The 27,568-nt window shown below is 36.3% G+C and overlaps 1 protein-coding gene across 1 annotated transcript in view; it reads right to left on the bottom strand.

Annotated features, from left to right (window-relative positions):
* The window catches only part of LOC146163167 (dihydropyrimidine dehydrogenase [NADP(+)]-like), a 74,343-nt gene extending 47,262 nt beyond the window's left edge, over positions 1–27,081 (bottom strand). Inside the window, exons 1-9 of the mRNA XM_083383112.1 lie at positions 26,994–27,081; positions 23,915–24,025; positions 21,272–21,354; positions 20,570–20,657; positions 19,613–19,774; positions 15,610–15,806; positions 6,525–6,606; positions 5,520–5,715; positions 3,420–3,595 (exon numbers count right to left, since the gene is read on the bottom strand). Coding sequence (XP_083239238.1) covers positions 3,420–3,595; positions 5,520–5,715; positions 6,525–6,606; positions 15,610–15,806; positions 19,613–19,774; positions 20,570–20,657; positions 21,272–21,354; positions 23,915–24,025; positions 26,994–27,029 — 1,131 coding nt within the window. The 5' untranslated portion in view covers positions 27,030–27,081. The remainder of the gene's footprint in view (positions 1–3,419; positions 3,596–5,519; positions 5,716–6,524; positions 6,607–15,609; positions 15,807–19,612; positions 19,775–20,569; positions 20,658–21,271; positions 21,355–23,914; positions 24,026–26,993) is intronic.
* Between the last annotated feature and the right edge of the window lie 487 nt (positions 27,082–27,568).

Raw genomic sequence — 27,568 nt, 5'->3', positions numbered from 1 at the left:
CAAAGCGTAAAACGGAAGGAGCCGAGTGACACGTGGCCTTGATTCATGGACTTGTTCGTCCGCAAAAAAACGAAAAAAAGCTTTGTGGCTTCAACCATCTGCATTCACCAATAGAAGGGCGTGGTTCGCTGTAGGTGGGGCATTTGTGGCTCATAAAAAGCTCTTTAAGAGCGAGGGGCAAAAATACCCCTAAATCAGCGGTTCTCAAACTTTTTTACCGCGGACCCCTAAAAATTTTTTTTGGTTTGCATGGACCACGGTAGGCAAGAAATGTTTAGAGATGACGTCATAAATTTGCGTCATAATACCAACATACTTTAGAAATTTGCTGTTTCCTGTCCTAAATATGTGAAATAAAATGAAGTTTAAATATATTCAGTGCAAAAAGTGTTTATTTTTAATATATCCTACTTTTTTCATTGAGAAATTGATTGCTTAAATATACGCTAATAGTTTAATTAAGCCTTCGTGAACCCCCTAAAACTATTTCACGTACCCCCAAGGGGTCTATGGACCCCAGATCAAGAACCCCTGCCCTAAATCCTTTATTATCGAAAAAGTGAAGTTAAATTTTAAAGAATTTTAAATCTAACGACAATTTCATAAAACTTTTTATACTTTGGTCAGTATTTTTTAATATTTTTTTATTTAGATCAGTGGTTTTCAATTTTTGTTTTTGCAACGACTTTTGACTTGTGGTCCAGCGATTATTTATTAGTTTGTTTAAACACTTTTTTTCGGTGACAGCATCACGGTCTAATTAGTCGCCAAATTTTCACATTGAACAATTTTTTATTATAACTTTTGCTGAATTTAAATATCAAAAAAAAACTATTGAGTTAAGTAAAGGCTTCATAACTCTAGAATCCAACATCAGAATACAAACAAAAAATATTTGCAGAAAGGCCGATTATCATGCAATTTAAAATTGAGCGATATTTTTAGATTTTATCAATATTTTGAGCTTCTTTTCATAACTGCTACACGTTGTTTGCAATTTGGAAATAACCTTTTTTTAGCGGCATGAAAAAACATCGCATTTTTTGCAAAAACCGACCATCGATGACATGAAATTTCAAATTGGCATTTATAAATTTGATATTCTAACTTCAACCAAATATCTTTTTGCGTTTAGGCAGCAAACAATGCACAGCCAACTTGAGCAAATAACGTGTTAGACCCGTGTTGGAAGTTTCCTGAATCGTGAATGTGTGATGCTGCAAGAATAAGGATGTGAACGTGGCGAGTCTATTGCTCTCACGGCGAACGACTTGGTCTATTTCTGTTTCTAATCTCGCCAACAGACAACTCGCTTGTCTAAACCGCGGTTCTGTAAAACTTCTTGTGAGAAACTGAGTGTAGAATAATGGCTGGAGGTTGTTGTTAGACGTAGAACAAATAGCAAACTTCAAACATAAGTAGGTTGCATTTTGTGAACGTTGTTTATAAAATTTAAAAAAATAGAATGTATTTTTTCAATAGAAAATAATTTAATTAATCCTTTGAATGTATTTATACACATTTCAGTTTCACTTTTTTTGGACCAAAATTAGCAGGTTTTTTTAATCTTCTTGTTTTATGACGTCATCTCTAAAAATTTTATGTCGCCCATATTGTCCACGCGGGCCCAAATATGTTTTGTTAAAAAACCCCGTGGCTTAATGAATCTGTCTAAAAATGACTAAAAAGGTAAAAGGCCTGTCTGTTAATAAAGGTCTTTCTGCATTTTTAGAGGCAAAACGATTAACCACAAAACTATATCTACATTTAACTTTACTTTTTAACCACATTTGGCGAGTTTTTTGCAACTTTAACATAACAACTCTATACAAGAAGTGTACATCAAGTTACATCCTCTGGAATAGGTTGAAGTTAGACCAGGGCATATTTATAATTGATTTCAACCCTAATAAAATAAAAGTATCAGCAGTGCGTTACGTCGAAAATTGATTTGTGCGGTAATATAATAGAAGATAGCGATTTGATAAATCACAAGAAATGGCCTTTGGAATTTGGAAGCGCAAACAGCTGACAATAAACAGGAAAACCTTTTAAAAATCTGATTCAATCAGTTTTAATGCCATTCGGACTTGAGTGCAAAACGCAATTCGAAATTTTCCCATTTAAATTCGTGCAATCATTTAAACTTTGTTATGAATTTTAAAGAAAAACAGGAAGCCTTTATAATCAGTTAACGGGCGATTGCAATATGGAAACAGCCGTACAGTCATTTCCGCAGCTATGAGGTTCAAAGTTTGCCGAAAAACTTTAATTTCCGTTTTGTCGCGGCTGCTTTTTGTTGCCTCAGTCAAAGTCCAAAAAACGGCCGTTATTGTTTCGGCTCTGAGTCATACGCATTCAAAATAAACGGAGGGGATGGATTATTTTTTGCCAAAAATATTGGACTTTAGGTAGAATCGGTGACCGATTAACTTTGAATCCTGTTCAATATGCGGTAAAACTGGGTCAAATGACCCTGGAAATTTTGACTTTAAATGTAAAATTGTTCTTTTTCGTAGTTTAAAGTATAATGTAAGTTAAATGGAACCAAAAACACAAAAACATTGTGTTTTTATATAATACCGCGGAAAAAAATCCACTTCCACTAAATTCAACAGATCTATTCAAGGTCCATATAAAAAAATGCAATAAAATAGGCTGTGCATGAATAAGAATAAAAAATTAAGCAAAAAATTAATCAAAAATTGCAATGTTGTCTTTATGTATTGATCCAAATTTTACACAAATATATGCTTGCAAATTGGAAAGCAGACATTTGCTGCGTCTTTAAACAACCTTATAAACAAAATCCTGGAAAAATAGCTCCGAAACCACATGAGGTAAACTCCACTACAGACAATCAATGCAACACAATAATCTACAACCAGGTACACGTCAATATTTCAAGAGCCCAATTAAACCAGCTGACCAACCGCGAGGCCAAATACACACTCTACGGGTCTCATTAGAAATAGGGTTTTACACCAAAATAAAAATAACCAGTGTTTTAATGAGCAATGACTTGAGTTGATTGGCTTTTTCCACCCAAGTCAATATTTTTAAATGGCTTGACTTGACTTCGACTTTAGTCTTTTACAAAAATGACTTGACATATGTTACGCTTTAATTAAATCCATTTTAGTCAAATTGGGTTTTTAAGTCAAATATTAAATGTCTTGCAAATCATTTTTAGAATGGAACGTTTTCACCCTTTTCACAAGTATAATATTAATTTTGAATGGCAATGTAGGGACTTGATATTTGTTTAAAACGACTTGACTGGGACTTAAGCCATTTTTTATAAATGACTTGTTTACTATACTGAGTCATAGCGATGGAGCGCTAGATTCAGCACAAACTGAATGTACATTGCACACCCCCCTAAAAAAACAGAAAAAAAAACGGTAAAACCAACGTACCTCCTCCGGAACCGCCCTCACGTTGCCGAATCCCTTCCTGAAGGCCACAAAGACCCTCTTAGCCCCGCACCTGAGTGCTGAGGTGGCACAATCGAATGCGGTGTCACCAGCTCCAAGCACAACAACCACAGCACCTCGCATGTCGGGAAGCTCACTGCTCTTGCAAGCGCACATTCCTGCGCGGAAGTAGGGCGGTAATTACTACAGTTGTAATGACTTAAGTCAATGATTTGGCTGATGGTGACTTGAGTTCATTTAATTCACTGTCTTAAAATGACTTGACTTGAAGTAAAATGACTTGACTTGAAGTAAAATGACTTGACTTGAAGAAAAATGACTTGACTTGAAGTAAAATGACTTGACTTAGAGTTACTGTTAAGTATAGCACGGTGTTTAACACAGTGCGAATACCCATTTCTGGAAATGTGGCTGCAATATACCACCCTATAGTCTAGTGCAGGGGTGGCCAACACGCGACCCCGTGTATCGAAAAGTATAGAGCTGTTAGGGTCTTGGTCACAACGTTATGAGCGAATGTTTGACTTGGAACGTGTTGAATATTAAAAAAACACAATGTAGTATGACTGTGTTGGATATCAAAGAGTTTGACATGTCGTTAAAGCTAGGAGCTAGGGCTAATAGACAATATCGGATGGAGCCGATAAGCGGTGGCAAGTGGTAGTATCTGTAGTGGTCCAATGTTAAGGTGGTATATTACCACCTGACCAAATTGACATTTAAATTTTAACTTTGAATAAAAAAAAAATAATATAAACAGAAAATAGTCGGTGACCAATTACCAGAGACTAAACTTTAACAACAAAAACAAATTATAGCTTAACAGCACAGTCAGTTAGATCAGAGTTATAACTTCTATGGTCAGCCAATGTTAAGATCTTAAGAGCTCCGGGTAGTTTTTAGCCTACAGCTCAATAGTGTATTTAATTTCTCAGTGCCTTTTTCAGGATTTAGTAAATTTGTGTAATCTTTAAGTGTACATTTAGCATTGCTAGTATCTGTTTTTGAGCTTTATAACTACACAGATTTGTAAAAAATGGAACCGTGTACTATAGGCATTTTAAAAGGGGCAGTATCAAGATGTTGAAAATGAATAAAGAGTTATTCGTAACGTTCAAAATGATACCTACTTCTGTATGGGCTTTGATATTCTTATTACTTCTTTAATGGTTGTGTAATAATAAGCCTCGTGTGTTTTAATAGGATTGTGATTGCGTGTGGCTACGCTGCTTCGTAAGTGCACTACAGCTCGAATATTAATTTCACCTATACAACACAACTGGACAAGATATCGGACTAAAAAAATGAAATTCAATAAATTGTTCTTGTGATGTTTCTTTTAACGCAGTGGTTCTCAACCTGTGGTAAGCGTACCATGGTACGCGAAGTCATTTTGCATGGTACGCAGTACGCAGTATGTTTTTAAGTAAAATTACAATTTTACCAAAACGGTAAGCGTTTTTTTTTCAATTGTAATAAACTGTACATTCATCGTAATGATTATAGTATAGTTCAATATTTTATGCTTCTTTAACGATAGTAACTATTATCTTTCCGGAACATCTATGCAAATTTATTTTATGACATCATAGCAAAGCAACAAAGAATCACAAAACTTGATTACCAGTATCTTGCAAAGTTAAAAAAGGGAAACTTTTTCGAGAGTAGTAGGCCGCATGTGGTTCGAAATTTCCGGCCTAACTATAATTAGCTAATCCACCCCTGTTACTAATCCTATATACATTTTGAGTAAAGTTAAGTTTTTTGATAATTTTAACAAGATCATAGAAGCTCGAGGTGGTACGCGGTGCAAAAAAGGTTGAGAACCACTGTTTTAACGCATCAATATTACCTCCAATTGGTGTAACGCAAAATTATTTGTTTTTCGTTGCATGGCTTAAACAAGGTTAAAAACACTGCTTTAGACAGCACACAATTCACGGCCAAAATGCCAAAAATAATTTTGTATCGGATTAGCGCCGATACTAAGTATCGGACGAGTACTGATACTACCACTTGGTATCGGGTATCGGCTCCGATCCGATATTTCCGTGCATCTCTAATTAACACTTAAATCTTTACCTGGTTTGGAAGCCTTAGCAACAAGAGGAAGAAACTCCTTGGAAGTGTAGAATCCCTGATCCACCGAGAGTCCTTGGAAGATGGGAATCCTCTTCGGCTCTGGGAGTCCGATTCCAACGAAGAAGGAAGCGAATCCTTGGCTCTTCATGGAGGAAAGAGTCCGACCGTCGCATCCCAAGCCCTTGCCAAGCTCAATCTGAAAAACGTAACCAAAATGAATTGGAAAACAAATAGTTGAATATCAAAGCTCATACGGAAATAGGTAGCATCTTGAACGTTTCGAATAAATCTTAAGATAATGGCTGAAGGTTGTAGTTATGTGTATTAAGAATATCAAAGCCCGTAAAAAATAGGTGGAATTTTATGAAATTTTGAACAAATCGTAAGATAATGGCTAGAGGTTGTAGTTAGATGTAGAATGAACTTTAATGCCCATATAGAAATACGTAGCAATTTGTGAACTTTTGAATAAATCTTAACATAATGGTTGGAGGTTGTGGTAAGATGAATATCAAAGCCCGTAAAAGATAGGTAGCATTTGTTTTTCAATAAATATTTTTCATTATCGACATTTTAAAACCTATGGGCAAATGCTACTTTTACATGTCTAATTAAAGCTTTAACCATTATCTTAAGATATATTTGAACTTGTTAAATTTTGCCAAATTAATTCTACAGTAGGAATGTCCGATAGTATCGGATCGGAGCCGATACCCGATGCTAAGTGGTAGTATCGGTACTCGGTAAATACTATAGGGTGGTACCGGTGCCGATCCGATACTAAAATAGCATTAGCGCACTGTTACGTACAGTTTTGTCCCGTTAAGTAAATGATATAACAGTATATTAATTTATCTTTATAAGATCAATAGGCTCCCTAACACAACAGTAAACTTTAACCTAATGAAAACCATAACCTTTGCACTTATCAATTTGGTCAATTTTGCTTATTTCACCATAATAAACGTTATTTAGTATCAAATCGAACAGGAAATCGGTTCTTACCTTCACTCCCAAATCCTTCATGAGCTCGATCTCAAAGTTGACGACATCGTAGGGTAGTCGGAACTGCGGGATCTCAGATGTACTAAAAAGAAATCAACAAAAATCAACAAAAATCAATAAAAATCAACAAACTGGTAAAACTCAACTAAAAACTGTTAAGTCACACGTTGTTATTGGTTTCACAACAAAAGGTGTTCTTCAGTCGTAAGTCGCTCGTCTGATTTTCGGTAAAAAATCAGTGAAAAAATAACTATTTCCACTAAGTAAAACACTTTAATGAAATTCTAGGGCAGTGGTTATCAGACTTTTCAGTTTACGTTACAGTATAAAATAATCAAAAAATATTCCTATAACTTATTTTAGGTGGCAAGGCAACGCGAAATTTTTTTTACATTATATTATCCATTTCCTAATGTATAGCGCATTCTAAGCCTCCCGTGATTGCTTGCATGTATGTGTTTGGTACAAATGTGGTATTTAAAAAAATAACGAATAGTTCAGCTGTGCCGCGGTACTCAGTTAGGGAATCATTACACTAACCCGACTGACAATCTAGGGCAGGGGTTCTTAAAACTTTTTTTACCGCGGACCCCTAAAATTTTTTTTTGCTTTGCACGGACCCCGGTAGGCGAGAAATGCTCCAAAATGATGTCATAATATGACGTCACAATACGAATAGACTTCATAACTCTGTTTATTTCGGTCCGAAAAATGTGAAAATGTGAAAAAATACTTCTTAAGTATACACTAGTTCTTTAATTAGGCCTTCATGGACCCCCTAATATCAGTTCACGGACCCCCAAGGGGTCCATGGACCCCAGTTTAAGAACCCCTTTCAATCACTGCAATTACTTATCGCGTAACTCGACGGAAACAAACATTTATTGAAAGCGCCGCACCCTTAATTTGTACTTGCCAAATATACAGTAAACATATAAAACAGACCCGTTCGAAATCGGGTTGTCTTATAATGAAAGTAAGCATGGCAGTTAAAATTGTACGCTTTTAAATTTCCCTTTGGCTAAAATATCACACCAGTGGTTGTCAAACTTTTTTAGCTTGCAGCACAGCAAAAAATAAAAAAATATTCGCAGGAATAAAACAATATTTCGCACACTTTTCTATAATATAATTGGCAATCGCCCTTAATACATGTAAGGTAGTAGGAAAATTCCATAATATTATCAGTTTTTAAATGGATAGGTGTATCTTAGTCTTTCATGCTCACGTGTATACATGCGTCTTTACAATAGAAATAGGTTATTTTCCAAAATCACAAAAAATTATGCGGCACACAGATTGATAATGGCTGGTGTGAACAAACATTGACATATAAGAAACTAACTAATGACGCGACATTTCTGTCACTAAAGTTATTTTAAAATCAACATACCTTGCATCCTTAATTTTGCATTGTCACTTTTTTGCGAACAACGCTATCCTGGAAAACCATCAATTTTAGGCAATTTACTTCACAGCATAAAGGCCATTCAAACCGGAAACTACATTTTGACCCTTTTTCAAAACACAGCTTTAGTAGCTTTAAAACACTAATACGTGTGGGTACCATACAGCTAAAATATCAGGCAATAAAACATAGGCTGACATTCTACACACTTCATATTTCCGCGAGCATGGCTAATGTGTAACGAAACCACCAACGTTAAGCGACTTTCCAGCATAAGATGCTATTTCAAACCTGACTTTCCACATCACATATTTGAACTGAAAAAACGCGCTGTCGTAGCTTTTAACACGCTAATGCCAAAACACGGTGTTTTTAACCTGACTTTTCTTAATTTTACACAACGTGGCACGCTATGATAGCTTATACAGCACTAACGCGTGTGGAAAACGCATATTATTTGAGCGATTTGCTTCAAAGCGAAGTGGCAACCGCACAAGAGACATGTGACTATGAATCACCGTCTGCTATGTTCATTGCTTGAACACTAGAGGCCAGTTGCCGACCTGTTTTTAGTACTGTGCACATTTTTTACGACTTCCCTTTTTCACATAATACAATTCAAAAGCAAAAGGCTTTGTTTTGTAACTCTGAATCACGCCAAGTGCTGTTTTCTCAAATTAAATTTTTACTTGTTCAAAATACTTGACTAAGAGTAAAGTTGTTTTACGAATGACTTGACTGGGACTTGGGTCTAACCATTTTTGTTGTAACCTGAATTGCTTATATCTTTCGGACCAAATGACTCAATAAACAATTTACGACTTTTCGTTGATTCCTTGCTACTGTGTTCGCATTTGTAGCAACAAATAAACAGTAATCTTATACCAGGCGTTTTAAAAAAAACTGGCTGCTTGTGCAAATAAAGTTGTTTTTCAAAATGGCTACTTCTGACAATAAAGTTATTTTATAAACTGGCCGACCCTGGAATTAGCGTGGGCCACACATGGGCTCACAGGGACAATGGTAGACAACAAATGAATGGATTTGTGTAAGGAGAATTAACTTTCTGAGTACACGTGGATTACTGGGAGCCATTCTTCGCAGAAAACGCGGAACGAAAAGTTAACACTTGCGAGGTGGCGTTGGAGAAAACGTGGGCGAATCGGGTCAAAGTTAGAGACGAGTAGTTTGAAATATTTTGAAAATTTTTGAGAAAAAAGTCGCACAAAACGTGTTTTAAACTCAGTTGTAGGGTTGTCTGATATTTGATATTTTTTCCGATACCGATGCCCGATATATTATACAAAAAGTATCGCGAACCGATCCTATACCAAATGACGTCATTACTCTGCACAAATAAGCAAAATAAATGCATTCGAAACGTTCCAAGGCATTGGCCAACCATTGGTTTTTAAAGTGAAGCTTTTTTTCCGCCAGTTGCTACCAATTATTTTTTGATAAATTTAACTTTCTCGGTAGAATTGCTGCATTGGATTGCAAATTATGGTCGAATTTCTATACCAAATGGTATTGGATCAATACCGATACCAAACCAGTATCGGACGAGTACCGATACTACCGCTTGGTATCGGGTGTCAGCTACGATTCGATATTATCGGACATCCAATTTATTTAAGTTTTTTTTTGGCAAATTCAAGTATAGGTTTATTTTATGTCGTGGTATTTTTACCTTGCGTACAGAAAACAGACAACAATGTTTAAAAACGTCCGTGGTGATATTTTTAAAACATAACCTTTTTTTTTTCAACGCAAGAAACACAGATTTTTGGCCAACGTGCCATTGTACTTCACAATAGAAGCCAATAAAACCTTAAAAATAAAAAATAAAACGATAAATTAAAGAAAGTCAAGTTTTATGGCACAGGCACGTGTTTTTTCTTGGCTAAAAATTAAAGTCGCATAGCATTTTGAAAATTCCGTTAATGGTAAACTTAAAAAAGCAGCAGATTTTGGGCCAACGTACTGAAATGTGTGGCGCAACGGCGTGACTTTGTCAAGAATTGGCGTAACACTAGCACATATATTCTTGCGACAGCCCTAGAACCGCCGATTGTTGTAAATGACGCGTATCGGTGAATTTTGCACTTTTTTTTAATTTATTTGAACGGTGATACCGAACTCTTCATGCGCGCTAGTGCAACGCAAATTTATATCTTTACTTTGCCTTATTTCACTTCATTATTTTGCTTCGTTTTTATGCATCCTCAGATTTCTCACCTCTCACTTATTTTCTTTACGTCGCCTTTCCTCTTTTGCGTTTTCGCAATAATAGTTTTACGGCTTTGTTTCGTTGCTAAAGTGTTGAGTTTCAGTTAAATCGAAAGCACCTATAGGCAAGCTGGTTTTCGCTTGTTGTAATAAGTTGTTTTTAAGAGCTAGACCAGTGGTTCTCAACCTTTTTTCTTTCGTGGCCCATTTCCGTTGCACAAAAAGTTCTGTGGCCCGATAAATTTTGATGAAAGAACAAACTATAAAAAAGGTTTAGAACAAAAACTAGCGGAGCATATATTAATACAGATTGTCATTTATTCAACCGTGTATTAGTGAGGTACTTGCTTCTGAACAATAAATTTACGTTCATTTACATTCCTTCTCAATTTTTGCCAAGCCATCATTCCTGTGGAATTAGGTATAGTGACACCTTCAATAAACCTTCAATTTTAAATTGGTCTGTGGCCCACTTCAAAAGTTTCCATGGCCCACCAATGAGCCATGGCCTACTGGTTGAGCTAGACGCTTTTAAGATTAGGCCTAGCGTTCGCGTTTCGCGCTACGCGGCCAACACATAATAATATTAAACTCGAGTGTGGGCATTCGGTCAGCGACGATAGTTGAGCCGCTTAGTTTTAAATTAAGACGCACGGCATTTTGAAAATTCCGAAAATAGTGAACTTAAAAAAGCAGCAGATTTTCGGGCAACGTACCGAAACTGTGTGGCGCAGCTGCGTATTTTGTCAAGAATTGGCGTAACACTAGCACATATTCTTGCGCCCAGCCCTAGAACCGCCGAGTGTTGTAATGGCGCGTATCGGGGAATTTTGCCGGGCGTATATTTGAACGGTGATTCACCAGCATTGCGAGTTAAATAGAAGCGACTGATAAAAGTTCTTGGAGAGCGGTTTCACGCATTCCCTAAAATGTGAATCATCGCAACGCTTAGGGTTTCTTGTAAGGTTAGCCGACCAACAATTTGAGGCCGTTTTAAGTGAACGGAACGCGAAACGACCTTTGCTCAAGAAAAAATCGGTGAATCACTTCCTCACCAAATGGTTTTCTAAGATTTTACCTGGACGATCACTTTTCCTCAGTTGAAATACTTCTGGCCCCCTACATTTACAACAGCTATCTATAGTATGATGCTTTCTAGCCTAAGACGACAGACCAATATTGACTAAGCCCAAAGAGCTACCCTGATGACAACATCTGCGAGAATTACAAGTAAGCAAATCACACTGGGGCTATCCGGAACGTTGCTTCTTTTTTAACGTAATATTTTTTTATTTTTGGCAATAAATGCCAAGAAAATTTAAGTTCACACGGCTACTTACTGTACACAACCTGTTAAGTGATTTATTATTATCATCAAATGTGCAATAATCAAGAAAAAGCTCCTCAGGTAGTTGTAATTGTTAAACAACGTTTCTGCAACCTTTTCCAATCGCCTTCTTTAGGGTCAAAGATACTGAACATTCGTATAGTACAACTTTGGCAAACTAAACGTTATAGAAGAAATATAATAACCAGAGAAGCTGTTTTTTTTGTTAATATTATGCCAGAGAGGAACAGTTTATATATTGAAAACGTGTATGGTTTTATTAATCCAGGTTAGCCGAGCAACAATTTGAGGCCACTTGAAACCTCCGAAACGCGAAAACGACATTTGATCAAGAAATGCCCTATAAATCACTTCCTGAACTAATGGTTTGCTAAGATTCTACCCGGACGAACACTTTTGCTCATTTGAAATATTATTGGGTCCTGCAAGTGCCGGCTACTAGCTGTACACTGGCTGAATTGTCATCAGCTTTTTTTTAATTGTGCAGTTGGAAAATATGTTTTTTACCAACCTTAATGCGAAAATATAAGCGCAAATTTCACCTCACGCTTTAGTATATGAAACCCCTTTAGGAGAATCTTGCATTCTATCTCTACATCAGTTTAATAATGATTTTTTTTTCTAGTTGTCTTAGTAAAGAATCGTGCCTTCCAAATTCTGGTTAACTGTCCGGTCAAAAGGTTAAGAACCACTGATCTAGAAGTATAAACCAACCATCCTAATTATTTCCTTATATGTGTAAACGTAAATACCTTTACGTACAACTGTAAAGCTTCAAATAAAAACATGTATAGAGCAAAATAAACCAACCACCCACTAACAAGCAGGTCAATTGTTTGTCAAAATGCGCATTTTATCAAAGATGTCAAGAAAGTAGAACAAAAGCAAGATGGAGGACTACATAATCGACAACAGCAGTTTTCCAAACTTGTAACAAAAGTTAGGACATCGTGAAGGCAAGCATAGCCAGTATATATAAACTGTTGTTACCAGACATGTTATTAATGATCAAAAACAGCTCTGATCATTGTAATTGTTAACCAACGTTTCGGCAGTCTATTCTTTAGTTTCATGAAACGTTGGTTAACAATTACAATTACCAGATGAGCTGTTATTAAATATTATTATGCCCAGTTTGTCGACCGTAAAACTCGACCAGTGTACAAAGTGTCAGTTCGTACCACGTGGAATGAAGCCACTATGGCGCTGAAAGCACAAAATCAAAGCACGGGGACATTACGACTCGGTAAACATAGAAGGCAAACAAACCGAAAAACATGTTTCAACTAGCGATGACAAATATGTCAGATCGGAGCCGATAGCCGATGCTGATTTGTAGTATCGGTACTTTGCCGATACTAGGATGGTTATTATAGAAATTTCAGGCATGATTTGCTGTCTAACGCAGCGATTTCTACCTTGAAATGTAAATTTATTAAAAAATAATACACTAACAGCTGGATGTGGCTAAACTTCCTGACGCTTATGCCATTTTTATCCTAATAACCTGAAAAAATCAGTTTAGGAAACCCCTGGGTTAGGTTAAGATATTTTCAACAGTAAAACACAATTTCGAAGAATAAACGAGTGCGCCTTAATGCAGTGCCATGCGCAGGTTGCCATTCAATTTTTTTTCAAAAAAAATCAGAAATTCAAAGGCTTTCCAAAGAAATTATAGGTTAGCAAAGACCTTGAATTGAATCGCTCGACGTTTTTTTAATACAATTCGAAAACAAAACAGTAAAAATGCCATGCTCAGCACAATTAAAGATATTTTTTATTTTTTTTAACAGCCTTTTAAAAACACATAATTTAAGCTGGACATAAAATGAATTGACTTTTGAAAAAACGTCGGTTTTCAATGACTTTTCAGTATGTTAATCAATTCAAAGTCATACTAAAGACTTTTAAGGTGCAAACACTTCTTACCGACCGTGATGTGTTTGCGCACTTCAAAAGGGAAAGTTAAATTTACGAGGCATTTGACACAACCAAACACTGTAACGCTAACGATCAAGTTTTATGGTAAACTTACAAACTTGTAGCGGGTTTGCTTAACACAAAATATTTTGCGTTATTATTTGAATCCTAGCTTAAGATATTCTAGCCTAAAACACAGCGTAAAACTGACTTTTACCACACGTGTAGATGGGCTTTCGATATTTATAGAAAAAAATTTGACATTTTTCGTATTTTGTTATACCTCGGCCGTTTTTTCATTTTCGCTAAATGTAGTCGAATCTAAAAGTAGCCTCGATTGAAAGCAGAATTGAACCGGGTCCAATTTGTAGCCGAAGGTCGACGCCAAAACGCTGCGAAAAACCGCAAACACGCCGCCGCGAATTCCGTTCCGTCAACAGACAGCACTGTGACGTCACACTCGGGTCGTTAAACCTGTTTACGGCGCTCCAAACTTCGGGTCACGTGATGTGATTTTATGCAAAGCAGTGGTCGAAAGTTGCGGGATATTTTTTTAAATGATAATTTTTATTTTTTATTAATTTTAGGATTACTTCGACTGAAAATTTGAACACAAGGTTTTTTCACCCCAGTTCTTCTCAGCAGACTCTTTAAAAAAATAATTTATAAATATTCACATTAATTTGTGTTGAAACTCAGCGATGGATTGAGCAGACAAGTTTAAGACAAGTCCAACACATCACAGCGGCTTGCAAACAAACTTTAAAGCAACTGTTTAATGTAACAGTGGAGCATCGCCAGAGGTTGTAAAATAAATATCAAAACATACACAGAAAAATAGCAGCATTTTATAAACGTTTTGAATAAATCTATATAAAAACTGAGGGTTGTAGTTAGCCGTAGAATAAATATCAAAACCCATACAAAATTAAACCCATTATATCAAAAGTTATCTTAAGATTTATTTCAAAACGAGCTAATTACTTTGTATGAGTTTATACTAGCAGTACCGATAAAATACTTGCTTTTATAAAAACACCAAACTTCCACCAAAAAGTATTTTTCTGTTCAGAAAAACATATTTGCATGAAATTCAACAAACACATTCCCAAATGTTAATTATATCGGGTTTTCGCATGCGCTGAGAATCACGCGAAAAAACATTGAATTTAGTGCTTTGCATTACTTTATAGGTACAAAAAATGTTAACACGAAGTGGATCTCCTAAAGAACAATAAAACCAAAATAAAAGAATAGTCGAATATCTAATTCTAACGCAATAAATGCGGGATATTTGCCTAGTCCTGTATGGGTTTTAATTTAACAGTGAATACTGATAGAATAACTGCTTTTATTGGAATCAGTAGCCTAACACTTTCATCAAAAAGTAATTTCTTGTCCAGGATAAAGCAATTTGCATAAACCCCAACGCCAACAACTACATTCCCAAGGGGGGAAAGGCTAAACCGCAAATGTGAGGCGAGCGCCGTGAGCGGGAAATCTAATTTCGACAAAAACACATTCAACTCTGTGTGAACTTTACGCTTCACCACCCTCAGCCATCCAGCCATTGAGTGGGGAACGTATATTTGCGCGGCTTGCGGCCAGACAGGGCGTCTGAATTCTCCCGAAGTCACGATCCAATCGTTTAGTACTCAGACTCGCTCGCTCTATCATAGCCAGACTTAGACAACTATAATTCTAGCCTAATAATAAATTGCAAAGCCCAAAGGTCGAGTAGATCGACATCATCTTGATTAAGACGTTTCGATACGAGCTTGTATCGTCTTCAGTTAACGTCTTAATTAAGATGATGTCGAACTACTCGACCTTTTTGGCTTTGCAATTTATTATCAAGTTACATTACAGATCCGTGCATAGCGTACCCTAGATCAGGGGTCGGCAACCTTTTTTATACAACCCGAACAAAGATCCTGGATCCCCAGCACATAATAGGTGCTAAATGAAAACAATTCGTTTAAACCCAATCATTTGTCCAAAAGCTTTAAGCCAAGCCAAGCCATTTGTCCAAAACACATATGAAAACAATGATTTGAGTCAATGACTTGAGTTATTTCAATAGACTGGTGAGTGGTGCAATCGACACACATAACCCTGCTGCAATTGGTTTTGGATTCCGTAAACATGAAGCCCCAAGCACATAAAAGGTGTGTTCTTACCTCAAACCGCCAATGTAGTCCTTCTTCTCAAAGATCGTGACGTCACTATAGCCGAGACGCGCGAGAAAAGTTGCGCAACTTATGCTGGCCGGTCCGCAACCGAACAGCGCCACCTTGGCCCCGAAACTGGGGGGTAACTGGTCCAAGGGGGGCAAATCTGGGTCACGGATCTGGGGTATCTTCATCGCTTGGAACGCCTGGGGGTAAACGAGTGATTTAGTGTGTGAAATTGAAGTTGTTTTTTGATATTTAAACCTTAAAACTAGCGGCATTTTTTTCTTTTTTATAATAATATTTTTTATAAAATAATAACGTTATCATTTCGGAGAAAAATAGTTCTTTTTATTTTTCTATAATGTATCTCAGAAACGAATATTAACCGACTGTTTTCCTTAAAAGGTCCAACTCCGATAACTGTTTTTTTGTCTACTTGGAATCATTCAAATCTTATAGGTTTCCTAGTTTCTAGTTAGAAACGGTTATATATTAAATTCAATGAAATTTGTTTAGATTTTTAACAAAAAAAATGTTTGTTTTTTCAGTATTTTAATCGTGGTATTTTAAATAAGGGATTATTGAATAGTTTAATAAAGTACAATAACAATTCAAACAGATTGATCTCAACTCCAAGAATTTTATCATTTTTTAAACCACGTTTTGCTCATAACACGAGAGATAAGGAGAACACACAAGATTTACGATTGTGCATGCGAATCCAGTATATCAAATTAAACTTAGTTTAATATTCAATCTCTTGATTAGTTTCGTTTTGAATTGGGTGTAGTGAATGTTATTCCACTGTAATAATTATTTTTGTTTATTTGAATAAAATTAGTTCGTATTGAAACGTCTTAGTCAATATGATGTCAATCTACTCGACCTTTTTGACTTTGCAATTCATTTTCAAGCTAAACAGAAATCAAAATATGAACATTAGCATCTTTCAAGTGTTATTGGGGCTATACATTGCCGTAGTTATACGAACCTGCAATTTCAGATGCGAACCGCAGTTTAATATCGCAGCCAAAAACGTGTAGTTTTTACAAAAACAAAACCTCAATGGCCCGACAGCGATTGACGGCAGATAGTTCCTTACACAACCAGTCGAACAGGCCCTTGTACGATAACATCGTCGATTCGTGTAAAGATCGACATGGGATGTCAAACAAACACGGGCTACATCCTCAGTAAGGTTACAATGTGATTAAAGACAAGACGAGTAGCCACACTTGCACGTTTTCTTTGGAATAACAGCAGCCGCCGATAAAGCAAAACACAGGCGCGAACTAATGCGAAGATACGCGAACAAGCGCGAAAAGGTGCGAAACGCACCGAAAAGATACGACGACAAACCTTGTTCTTTAAAAAGAGTTGGTGACTTTTAAATAGATTACTTTAGAATTATGACTAGGTATGACCGATAATATCGGTTCGGAGCCGATACCCGATACCAAGTGTTAGTATCGGTACTCGTCATATAATACCAGAGTATAGTATCGGTGCTGTTCCGACACCAAATTAATATAAATTCCAGTAATGATTTGCTATCCAATGTTGACATTTGTATCTTGATTCGCAAATTTGACAAAAAATAGGTTAACAACTTGAGGTAACTAAACTTGTAAACACAAACGCACATTATGGCCTAATAATTTACAAAGATAACCTTGAAAGTTTCGTTTCATCTATTTTACTTGTTTAGTTATGACGTCATTTATAATCGGATCGCCATATTTTGTCCAAAATTGGGGGGTATCGGTAAAAAATGTCAAACTATATGTAGAGCACAATTGTAGGTCAACTCTTGCCCAGGCAACTTATCAATAGACTTTCAATAAAAGCCGTTTTTAACCTAAAAGATAGCATTTTTAACGTATTACAAAATAAATCTAAACTATACAGAATGAATAAATAGTCTCAACGCCCATTTTTCGCATTTCTAGTACAAAAAGGTAATTTTACGTACCCCTTAAAAATGGTGGTACATATATAGCAGCAGCGCAAAACCTGTGGTCGTGAATAACACCTAATCACACGACACAAGTGCACACGTATATGAAAGCATATGTGAAAGCGGACGTACTTTGAAAGGAATTTTGTTATTGTTTAAGAAAGTTTTTATTTTTATTAAATCTTCTTTTTAGACAAAACATACATGCTAGTTAACTGCGCGTGACTAAACCAGGTTAAATGCACCCGGTCTCGTCCGTTCTGGGAAACGATAACGGTTTACGCAGCAAATTTAGATCCACGTTACCCTTTAACTCTTTGGTCCACCTGGCGGACCTCAATTTCAGAAAAACTTGCCACTGGGTGGCGTTCGTATAGAAAAACATGCACCAGTCATAATAATGCACGAACCACCCACCTATTTTCACCTTAAGACCAACACACCTAAAATTCCCCGTTATCTTCAAACGTGCATTGCGATTCGCGAAACCTGTAGACGCGACGTTTATAACGTAAACAATGTGAGCATTGTGACGTAATAAGCGTGCCAGCAAAAGTCGTACTGTGGTTCAAGATAAGAAAAAGGCAAAAACAATCAGGTGGAAAAATCAAATTTTTTTTAAAAATCGTCAATTTTTTCTGTATAAGCATGATGAATACCACTCTTTGTTTCTCAGTTTACTGAAAACATCACGCATTGTACTGTTTGGAAAATTATTTTGGTTACAATGTGATCAGCGTTCACACAACATAGGTACAATTAGGGATAACGAAATGAGGATAAAAAAAGTTTTTTTTGTGAAATTTCTTCATGTACAACTGCAGATTTATTCAAACTATCATTAACATTTATAAAGTGCATGGATAATTTTTGAAAAAGCCCAATTTGCCACAATTTTAACCTAAAAAGGTCACAACTTTAACTTTAAGTTTCAGCCTTATTTCAACCCAAGAGTCAAACCACATGGAATCATGTGAAGTATACAACAACAGGGTTAACACAAGTCAATTGATCTAAGCCATGTGCGCGTATACGAGGAGTGTATGCTTCTAATAACTCAGCGTTTGGCTGGCACTCAACAAAACCAACACTGTAACCTCTCACACAATCATTATGCACTGGCAGGTTAAAGTTTGTATTATCCGCCTTTGCTTTTGTAATGGGATTGGGAAACTGTATAATGGTGTAATTTAAAAAAAAAATAAGATTTGGAGGGCGTTGTTAATTACATTTCGCATTTTGCTGCCCCGTGTTAACGCACTGAACATGACATACATCAAAAAATTTGCGCTAGGAAATGTATAAAGATTTTATCACTTATTTGTGTCTCTTTATTCTTTGATTTGTAAAAATTTCGCTAGTCATTTTTAAAAACAGGTCTGGCGACACAAAATCATAATAGATCAACCCGGCTTGAACCTACAATTTTGACAAAAGACAAAACATTCATCTGCATGATAGCCAGTAAATTCGTACTATACTCCGTTTTACCAAACCATCGGAATATCGATCTATTTATTTTTATAATGTCGGAATTTTTTATTTTTCATTTTTATAATGTCGTTTTAATTAAATGGAACAACGCCCTGGAAACAATTGCAAAATTTTTCTTAAAACAGTGATTCTAAGAGTAGCTTTTGTCGGATAAGTCGAGTTAAACAGCAATATAAAGGTTACAACCATACATAATGTATAAAAGGGTGTAATTTTATGGAATTCGAAGCCATTGGCAGCAAGTTTCTGCTTGTCGATCACTGTTCCGCTGACGCGTATATAAACAATAAAACTCAAGTTTAAAAACCAGAGTAAAACCAGAATCAGGCATTTTTAAAGGAATATATACATATTTCGACTATACTAGCATCGCCAGTTGCTAAAAGTTAAGTAAAATGCATTATGTATATGTATTTTACTTAACTTTTAGCAACTGGCGATGCCAGTATAGTCGAAATATATATTCCTTTACAAAATGTCTGCTCCTGGCATTACTCAGGTTTTTAAACTTTTGAATTTTATTGTAAAGGTTATGACCAATGCTGCTTTGAGACTTACTTCAGTCGCAAATTGCTGCAGACCCCCGATGTTGATTGGCCCCTCTTCGCTGCCGTAGAGGTTGCACCCCCCGACACACAGATCACTTGTGGGGCAAACCATTCCGCACGTCAGACCCAGGGGGTTGTCGGAGAAAATGGCCTTGGCAGACCCATAGAAGTTCTGCGAGACACAAAGACAGCGGTTAGCGGTAGATTTGGACAACTATAGATAATTCTAGTTGCTTAATAAAAAAAATAGAGCAAAATGCGGCTAATTTTAATTCTAATCTAATTTGTGAGTTGCTTGTGAGTTCTTATTCTAGTTTGAATCTAATTCTAGGCCATAAAGATAAGGCTAAAACAGGTGTCTCTGTGAAAATGTCAGAGAACCAGGTCAACATGGTAATTCGAATTTTAATCGAATTTTTAAATTGCTTGTATTCTCTAATTCCAGTTTAAATTCCTAGGAGAATAAATTGCTATTTAAACTAATTAATTATGAATAATTAAATGTAATTCCTGTTTAAATTCCGAAGTAGGACATTCCTAGACGTTAAAGCCAAACTTTTTCAGTCCGCGACCCACTTTTAATGCAAGTTTTATTGTGCGACCCACAATGAGATATGACCAAACGAATTAAAAACAAATTAATGAGAAAATAAACAATGTATATACTCATGCAATTTTCTATTAATGCGAAATTTGAGCTTACATATTGTATATTATCAGATCAAGTCGAGGCTTGATTGGAGACAAGCTTACACGCAACGTAACATTAGGAGTGTCCAAATGCAATAATTTTCCGATCTAATGGAAAACTGAAACTTTTAGAAATGCTTCGCAACCCATTGGTTAGGAAGCATTGCGTTAAAGCCGCAAACGCGTTAGAGCAACTGACTCATTTTTTTAAAAAGCTTCAGGGTTTTTGCAGCCCTACAAAAAAGCAATTTACAAGGTGAACAGACTTTTCATTTACCTTGTTAGCGATACTGGTGATGAAAGACTTGACGTCTAGCTGAGTTGGACAACTCTTCTGGCAAGGAGCATCGGCACATTTCAGGCACCTACGTAAAAACAACGCTCTCATAAAGGATTATTACACGCACGTACAGCAACATGACTAGACGTATATACCCCAACAACAGAGCGTTTTTATAGAGGCCGTATCCTGCCGTGAACGTATTTCCACATTGTAGTTTAGTGGGCGTATAATGTATATGTTGTAATTTATTTCAGTAGCATACCAAAGGGTTTGAGTAAAGTCGCGACCGTCTTACTGAAATCACTGCATTGGATGCAAACCCCAGCCAAAATTTCTATTTTAATTTAGTATCGAACGAGTACCGATAATCCCACTTGGTGATAATCCGACTTGGTATCGGGTATCGGCTCCGATAACTGACCTTGCGGCTTATCGAACCGAAATTGACCATACCTGAAAAAAACGCGTAATTTTGGCACCTAGAGCAGTTTTGGTACCTAGAGCAGTTTTGGTACCTAGAGCAGTTTTGGTACCTAGAGCAGTTTTGGTACCTAGAGCAGTTTTGGTACCTAGAGCAGTTTTGGTACCTAGAGCAGTTTTGGTACCTAGAGCAGTTGAGTAGCCCTGACATATAGTATCAGATATCGACTTAAATCCGATACCATATTGGACATCCTTATAGTAACGATAACCCACCTTGCTGCTTCCCTTAACGCTCCACGTTCACTCAAGGTCGTATGCTTGATGTCGTCAAAGTTCTTCTCCAACGGTTTGCAAGTCTAAAATCAAACAAACACGATGCTTATTAGACAGAAACACGCCAGCCACGACAGCTACAAGTTGCTAGGAGTATTCGAAGCAAAATGACTTTAGGTTGTAGTTAGAGTAAAAATGAATATCAAAGCCCATACAGAAGTAGGAAGCATTCTGAACGTCTCTAATAAATGTTAAGATAATGGCTTGAGGTTGTAGTTTAACGTAGAATAAACATTATAGCCAGGGTTACCCTTTGTTAAGATAACAAATAAGCACGCTACTACGAAAAATAAGCACGCTTTTGATAACTTGGGGTGGATCCAGGATTTTGTTTTGGGGAGGCACCCAAATACAAATACTGTCAAAAACACTTGTTGTTCTCTGCCCCAAATGAACTTTAAATCAGCTTAATCGCGCAAAGCTAAAAAAATAGTTTATTTGGTTGAATTGGCGAAACTTCCGTGACGTATTTGGCCAGGGTTTACAAAACTTGTATAGTAAACAGTATTGAGACTTAATAAATTCTAAAATAAGACAAACTAAGCACACAACTCAAAAATAAGCACAAATCTTAGAAATAAGCACGGTATGGCAACCCTGATTATAGCCCATACAGAGGTAGGTAATATTTTGTGAAATGAATCTTAAGATAATGGCTGGAAGTTGCAGTTAAGACGCATAATTAATATAAAGGCCCATACAGAAGTATAGGTAGCATTTTCTGAACGATTTGCATAACTTTTGGACAACAGCTGGAGGTTGTGGTTAAACGTGAAATGAATATCAAAGCTAATACAAAATTAGGTAGCATTAAAAAATTTTTTTTTAGAAAAAAAAAATATTTTGATACTATGTCCAGCACTAGTTGCTTACCGCACCTTGTTATAGTTCGATCTTGCATAAAATTAGATTGTTTTAAAAGGTAACCAATTAAAATCGTCTTGATATAAGTATAAGCAAATAAACAAACACGGGTAATTAATTCGACGATTTAAAAATCGCTTTACAGCTCAGCTTTTAAAAATTATCGTTTTATAAGACACATTAATTACTCGGCTGTGGTTGTTGAAATATGATATACGACGAACGATCTATACTGAATTTTGGAGCATAATGTTCGGAGGTTGTAGTAAGACGTAATAAGAATATCAGAGCCCAAAGCCCACACATGTTAAAAAAGAATAAAGAGATAACTGAAACGTTCCCCTAATTCTGTATGGGCTGTGATGATTTACTAATCTGGATTTAGTATTCGGGCAAACATAATATGTATTCAGTGTTTTTTTTAAGGTGTTTTGGGGGACCGAAACGTTTTCCCAATTTTCTCCAGCGGTTTCCCAAAATTTGGACTTGCAACTACAGTAGGATTGCGAATCTGTTTTGTTGCATGAGATAGAACCTGAAAAATTTGTTCTGTGATTGTGCACTGTCAGTAGCCTAATTAATAATTCGTTTAAGCAAATATGGCTATTTTTGGTATTTAAATGAAACACTTGCGGTTTCCTAAAACTACTTAAGGGTCACCCAAACCAAACCTTAAAAAAAAACCTGTATGTATGCATTTTTACTAATACTTAGTTGGGTAAGTAATACAAAAGTAACGACAATGTGTTCAAATGCCAATACATCAAATTTTTAACGTGAGCGGCCTTGGCGGTTGCTGTTGACATCAGAAGCGTCGTATATCACTGGACCAACATTACGCAAACGACGCCTCATTCCAAACTATGGAAGACATGCAATTAATAATTAACTTTTAATTGCAAAACATTGTAAAAGGCGTTGTCTGGGATTTCTAAAAATGTTTAAGCGAAGTCATTTTATATCTTATAGCGCAACGTTTGTAAACGATTAGGGTTTTGTAGACACCCTTTCACAGAAAGGTGCATTTGATTAACCTGGATTCATAACCTATATCGTTACGTAACCTATATGTACGTGTATGGCGTAAGCAAAAGTTTCTGTGTGGGGTTCATATAGTTGTTACACGACTAACTTACTGATTTTACTCCTGTTAACTATTAGCAATGCGTTCATATATCGACAACACCAAAATATTCAACCCTCTTTCACTCCTATCTGCTGGTTGACCCTTGCAAAGAAATGTTCACCTTGGCATTCAACAGTTTAAGAAATACTGCTCTAGTGTGCACAATACAAACGAAAAATACGACAGGGTTTGCACACACTGGGCATTCAGAGACTTTTCAAATAAAATTTACAGGTTTTTGAAGACTTGAAATTGGTTGGCTCAGCGTTTTTAAATGTAATTTGAAAACGAAACAGAATAAAAAGCCAAAATAAAATAGTAAGAAACTGCGCCACTTTTTTAACATGTAACTTAAGCTGGACAGGAAATAAATCTAAAAACTATTCAAATAAACTTAAAAAAAAACATTGCGTTTTCCCAAGACATTTAATACGAAAATTAATTCAAAGTTACTTTAAACATCCAAAACTTTGTAGCAACCGTGAATGAGAAACGTTTTTTTTTCCTGATAATTATAAGAGTCAAATATAAATATCACACATCGCTTTGCAATGTTGTGTAAGTCTATGGCAATGAAACGCCAAAGGTCATACCGAGCACTCCTTGTCGGCATTTCTCTTCCAGTGTTTTTTCGCCTTCCTGGTGGCCACTGTTGTCTTGAGGTTGGCGTGCGGTTTAATTCGCGGGTTCAACGCCAAGATGTTCTGCAAAACACAGCCTGGTGTAATTTGGAGTGTTGTAAACTAGTCATATTCAAAATGACTTAAGTCACAGTTGGGTCATATGTTAAATAACTTAATTCCAAGTCAAGTCATTTGTAAAATAACTCAAGTCCCGGTCAAGTCATTTGTGAAATAACTTAATTCCAAGTCAAGTCATTTGTAAAATAACTTAAGTCAAAGTCAAGTCTCGTGTAAAATAACTTAAGTCAAAGTCAAATCATTTGTGAAATAACTTAAGTCAAAGTCAAGTCATTTGTGAAATAACTTAATTCCAAGTCAAGTCATTTGTAAAATAACTTAAGTCAAAATCAAATCATTTGTGAAATAACTTAAGTCTAACGCAAGTCTAGTGTAAAATAACTTAAGTCAAAGTAAAGTTATTTTTAAAATAACTCAGTTTCAAGTCAAGTATTTTCGAATGAATAACCAGCCGAGTCGCTTTCAGCCCAAAGACGCTATTCTTACTATGGCGTGTTTCGCCGTGTGACTCAAATTCTACTAAGTTCTATTTCTGATATATTGAACTAAAAATGCCGTTTTGTCCAACAAGATTTGAATTCCTTTATGTGACTAACGTGCCACGTCTCCTTTCAATTGAAGTTTTTCTTATTTAAACAAACAAACGCGTATTTTAACTGAATTTTAGCTGTACATTTGCGCACATGTCTGCTCGAAAACAACAGGTAATTTTAGATTATTTGTTTGATGACGTAACTCTAAAAATTTTGAGTCCTGTTGTCGTGATTGTTTACATAGTGGGCCTTCAATCGCTCTTAAAAGAGCATTTTGGGCTGCGACAAAAAAGTTTGCCAACCAATGCCTACAATCTACACATAACGCGTAGTCTGCGTCAACAACAAATCTGGTCGCTTATGTTCGAAAGCGTCAAAGTTGAAATATTTGCGCAACGGAAAGCGTTTTACGCTTTTAAGTGTTCACGTTTTCCGCTAACGCAAAACGCGGCTCGTGGGAACTACGGATGTCCGAATATATAGATTCGGGGCAATACCCAATGCTAAGAGGAACTCGTGCAATAGTAGAGTGGTATCGGTGCCCGTACCAAATTAATGAAGTAGAAAAAAATATTTTTTTATTATGTTTTTTTTTTCTTAAAAAATATGTGCACACGTGAATTGGTATATTGTGCACTTTAATATCTGAAAAAAGCTAAATTAGTGGTAAGATTTCCAACCTCAGGTGTGCATAAAACAATTGCACACCTGCACGACTCAAAATTTGTTTCTGCACACTTGAGATTTCGGCGTGGAGTGCCATGAAATGCAGACTGGGTGGTATGTACCGCAATGCGTTACTGAAAGACAAAACCTCCAGTAACCTGGGTTAACCGTGTCATAGATATTTCTGGTTTAAACAAACTTGAAGTTTTAACATTTTCCGATACCTTACATAGCAAAATTAGATTTGGAGACGCTAAGTTCGCTTTTAATTAGAATGTAATCGGGGTTTTTACAGAGATGTGTAAATTAAACAGAGTAAAGCTTGTCACAATTAAACTACTCGGCGCTGGTCTAGAATCCTACCATTTTTTACAGCAGTAACGAAATGAGTTGCCAAAAGGAAAATTGCAAGAAAGAAATATAAAAAATAAATGCATAATGTTTGACCCACCCAAGCCCAAAAAATAACTCGCACCCTAACAGAAATAATGTTAGCATATAAACCCCCGGACGAAAATGTGGTAGAATTCTAGACCAGCGCCAAATACTCTTCGCTACAAATTATTTGTTCGAAGCAGCATAGCAGCAATGGATATAGGACAAAGGTACGCGCTGTCGTGCTATGAGTTTGAATTCTTCCGGAACAATTAAGCAATGCGTAGCAATTCGTTGGCAGTTTATGGGTCGCCTGAACTGCCAGTTACTGAACGCTTTTTACAAGTCATTGCACTTCGAAATCGCCTTCAAAAATGTAACTGGCGCTCAAATACGATAAGTCAAAGTTAGAAAACTTTGGCACTAGTCTAGAATTTTACTAGAAATTTAACAATTTGTTAAAATTTAAATTGCAAGAAATATATAAATATGGAAGAAAAAATATAACAATAATGCTTGACCCACTCAAAGCCAAACGCTAACTTGCACCTTAACTCTAATAATGTTAGCAATATAAAAATGTGGTAGTATTATAGACAAGCGTAAAAACTTTAACAGTCAAGGGGAGCCCAACATTACCTATTGCTTGATTTGATGTACTCCAGAAATAAGATCAGCCGGCACAAAATGATAAACTAACTTTCCAAAACCTTGGCACTAAAAACTTTTTACTGAACAAGTAGTAAATTGCCGCTCTACTCCCGCCATTGTTACACCCATTGTTAGGATAATTGTTTGCAATGTTTATGTTGTTGTTGTCGAAATTAGCTTGCGTATATTCTGAAGCGTTTAATTTTATTGTGTTTGCATTTACTGGTAATGTGACAACGTGTCATATTTCATTACAGTTCGTGTGTAGTTTTAAGTGCACTAACGCAACGCCTTTCAACGTTACTTTTTATATAATTATAATATAAGTTTTAGCCTATGTGTAACGGCAACGTTATGTAACAGTAACCACAACAAACGAGAAAACCCTTTTCCGGAATTACTGCATCCTGATGTGTGCTGGCCACTGACTATTTTAACACAGAGAACAAGCAAGTGATTGGAAAACAACTACCCACAAAGTACAACGAAGGTAGGAACACAGCTCAAAATGTCATCATGTCATAAGTGTTTGAAGCACAACCGTAAGCAACAATACTATTGGATTAAAATATGCGTGTTAACTAAATAATATTCACTTTGGAAAAGAACAAAAAGGCCTTATTTTCAATACAGAGTCAAAGTTTTTAGAGGTTTGGTAGCTCAGCCTTGAACAAGTCAATGTTTAACTAATTCCAGGTGTATGCACAGTGAAAATAATGCCTCTTTGTTCTGTCTTTTACGGTTACCTCAATATCTGGCAAGTCTTTGCTGAGATCAGTCATATTTTCTTTTCTTTCTTTCGCAGTTGAAACGAAATTATACAATGCTTTAAAGGTTTACCTACAAGAAAGAAAACAACGAATAAAGCAAAGACAGGGAACACTACATGGCTAAACGCACGTGTGCTTACGGCTCACAAACACGTAGCTCAAGATTTGTTTTGCTAGCGCCATAAGAGATTCAAAGCGGTGCCTTTTTCTAGTCGCCCATTTCCTTCACAAGTCGCCTCTGACGTCAGCGATCATATGTTGTAACGCTTGGCTGGTCATGCGCGAAGGGTTGCCATGGCGAAGTCATTCATCAATGACCAAGCGATGCCAGCCAGTTTATTTTATTTCCAATTGGTTTGTAAGCTGTACAGTTGTGTGTTGTTAGAGGCAGGGCTGGATTGATTTACCTCTAAACACTGTCTTTAGTCTGTGAGTTGTATTCTGCGCTTTAAACCCATACAATCTTTGTTAAGGTAACCTATTCTGCGGGTAACTGTTAGGCAGGTTAAAGCAGTTAGCTGTAGGCTACAGCTGAACAGCTACTAAACAAT

Source organism: Ascidiella aspersa, chromosome 2 (genome assembly GCF_963924565.1).
Source record: "Ascidiella aspersa chromosome 2, kaAscAspe10.2, whole genome shotgun sequence".
In the NCBI taxonomy this organism is placed as follows: domain Eukaryota; kingdom Metazoa; phylum Chordata; class Ascidiacea; order Phlebobranchia; family Ascidiidae; genus Ascidiella; species Ascidiella aspersa.
Note: the sequence above shows the minus strand (reverse complement) of the source record. Positions and strands in the feature narration are given on the sequence as shown.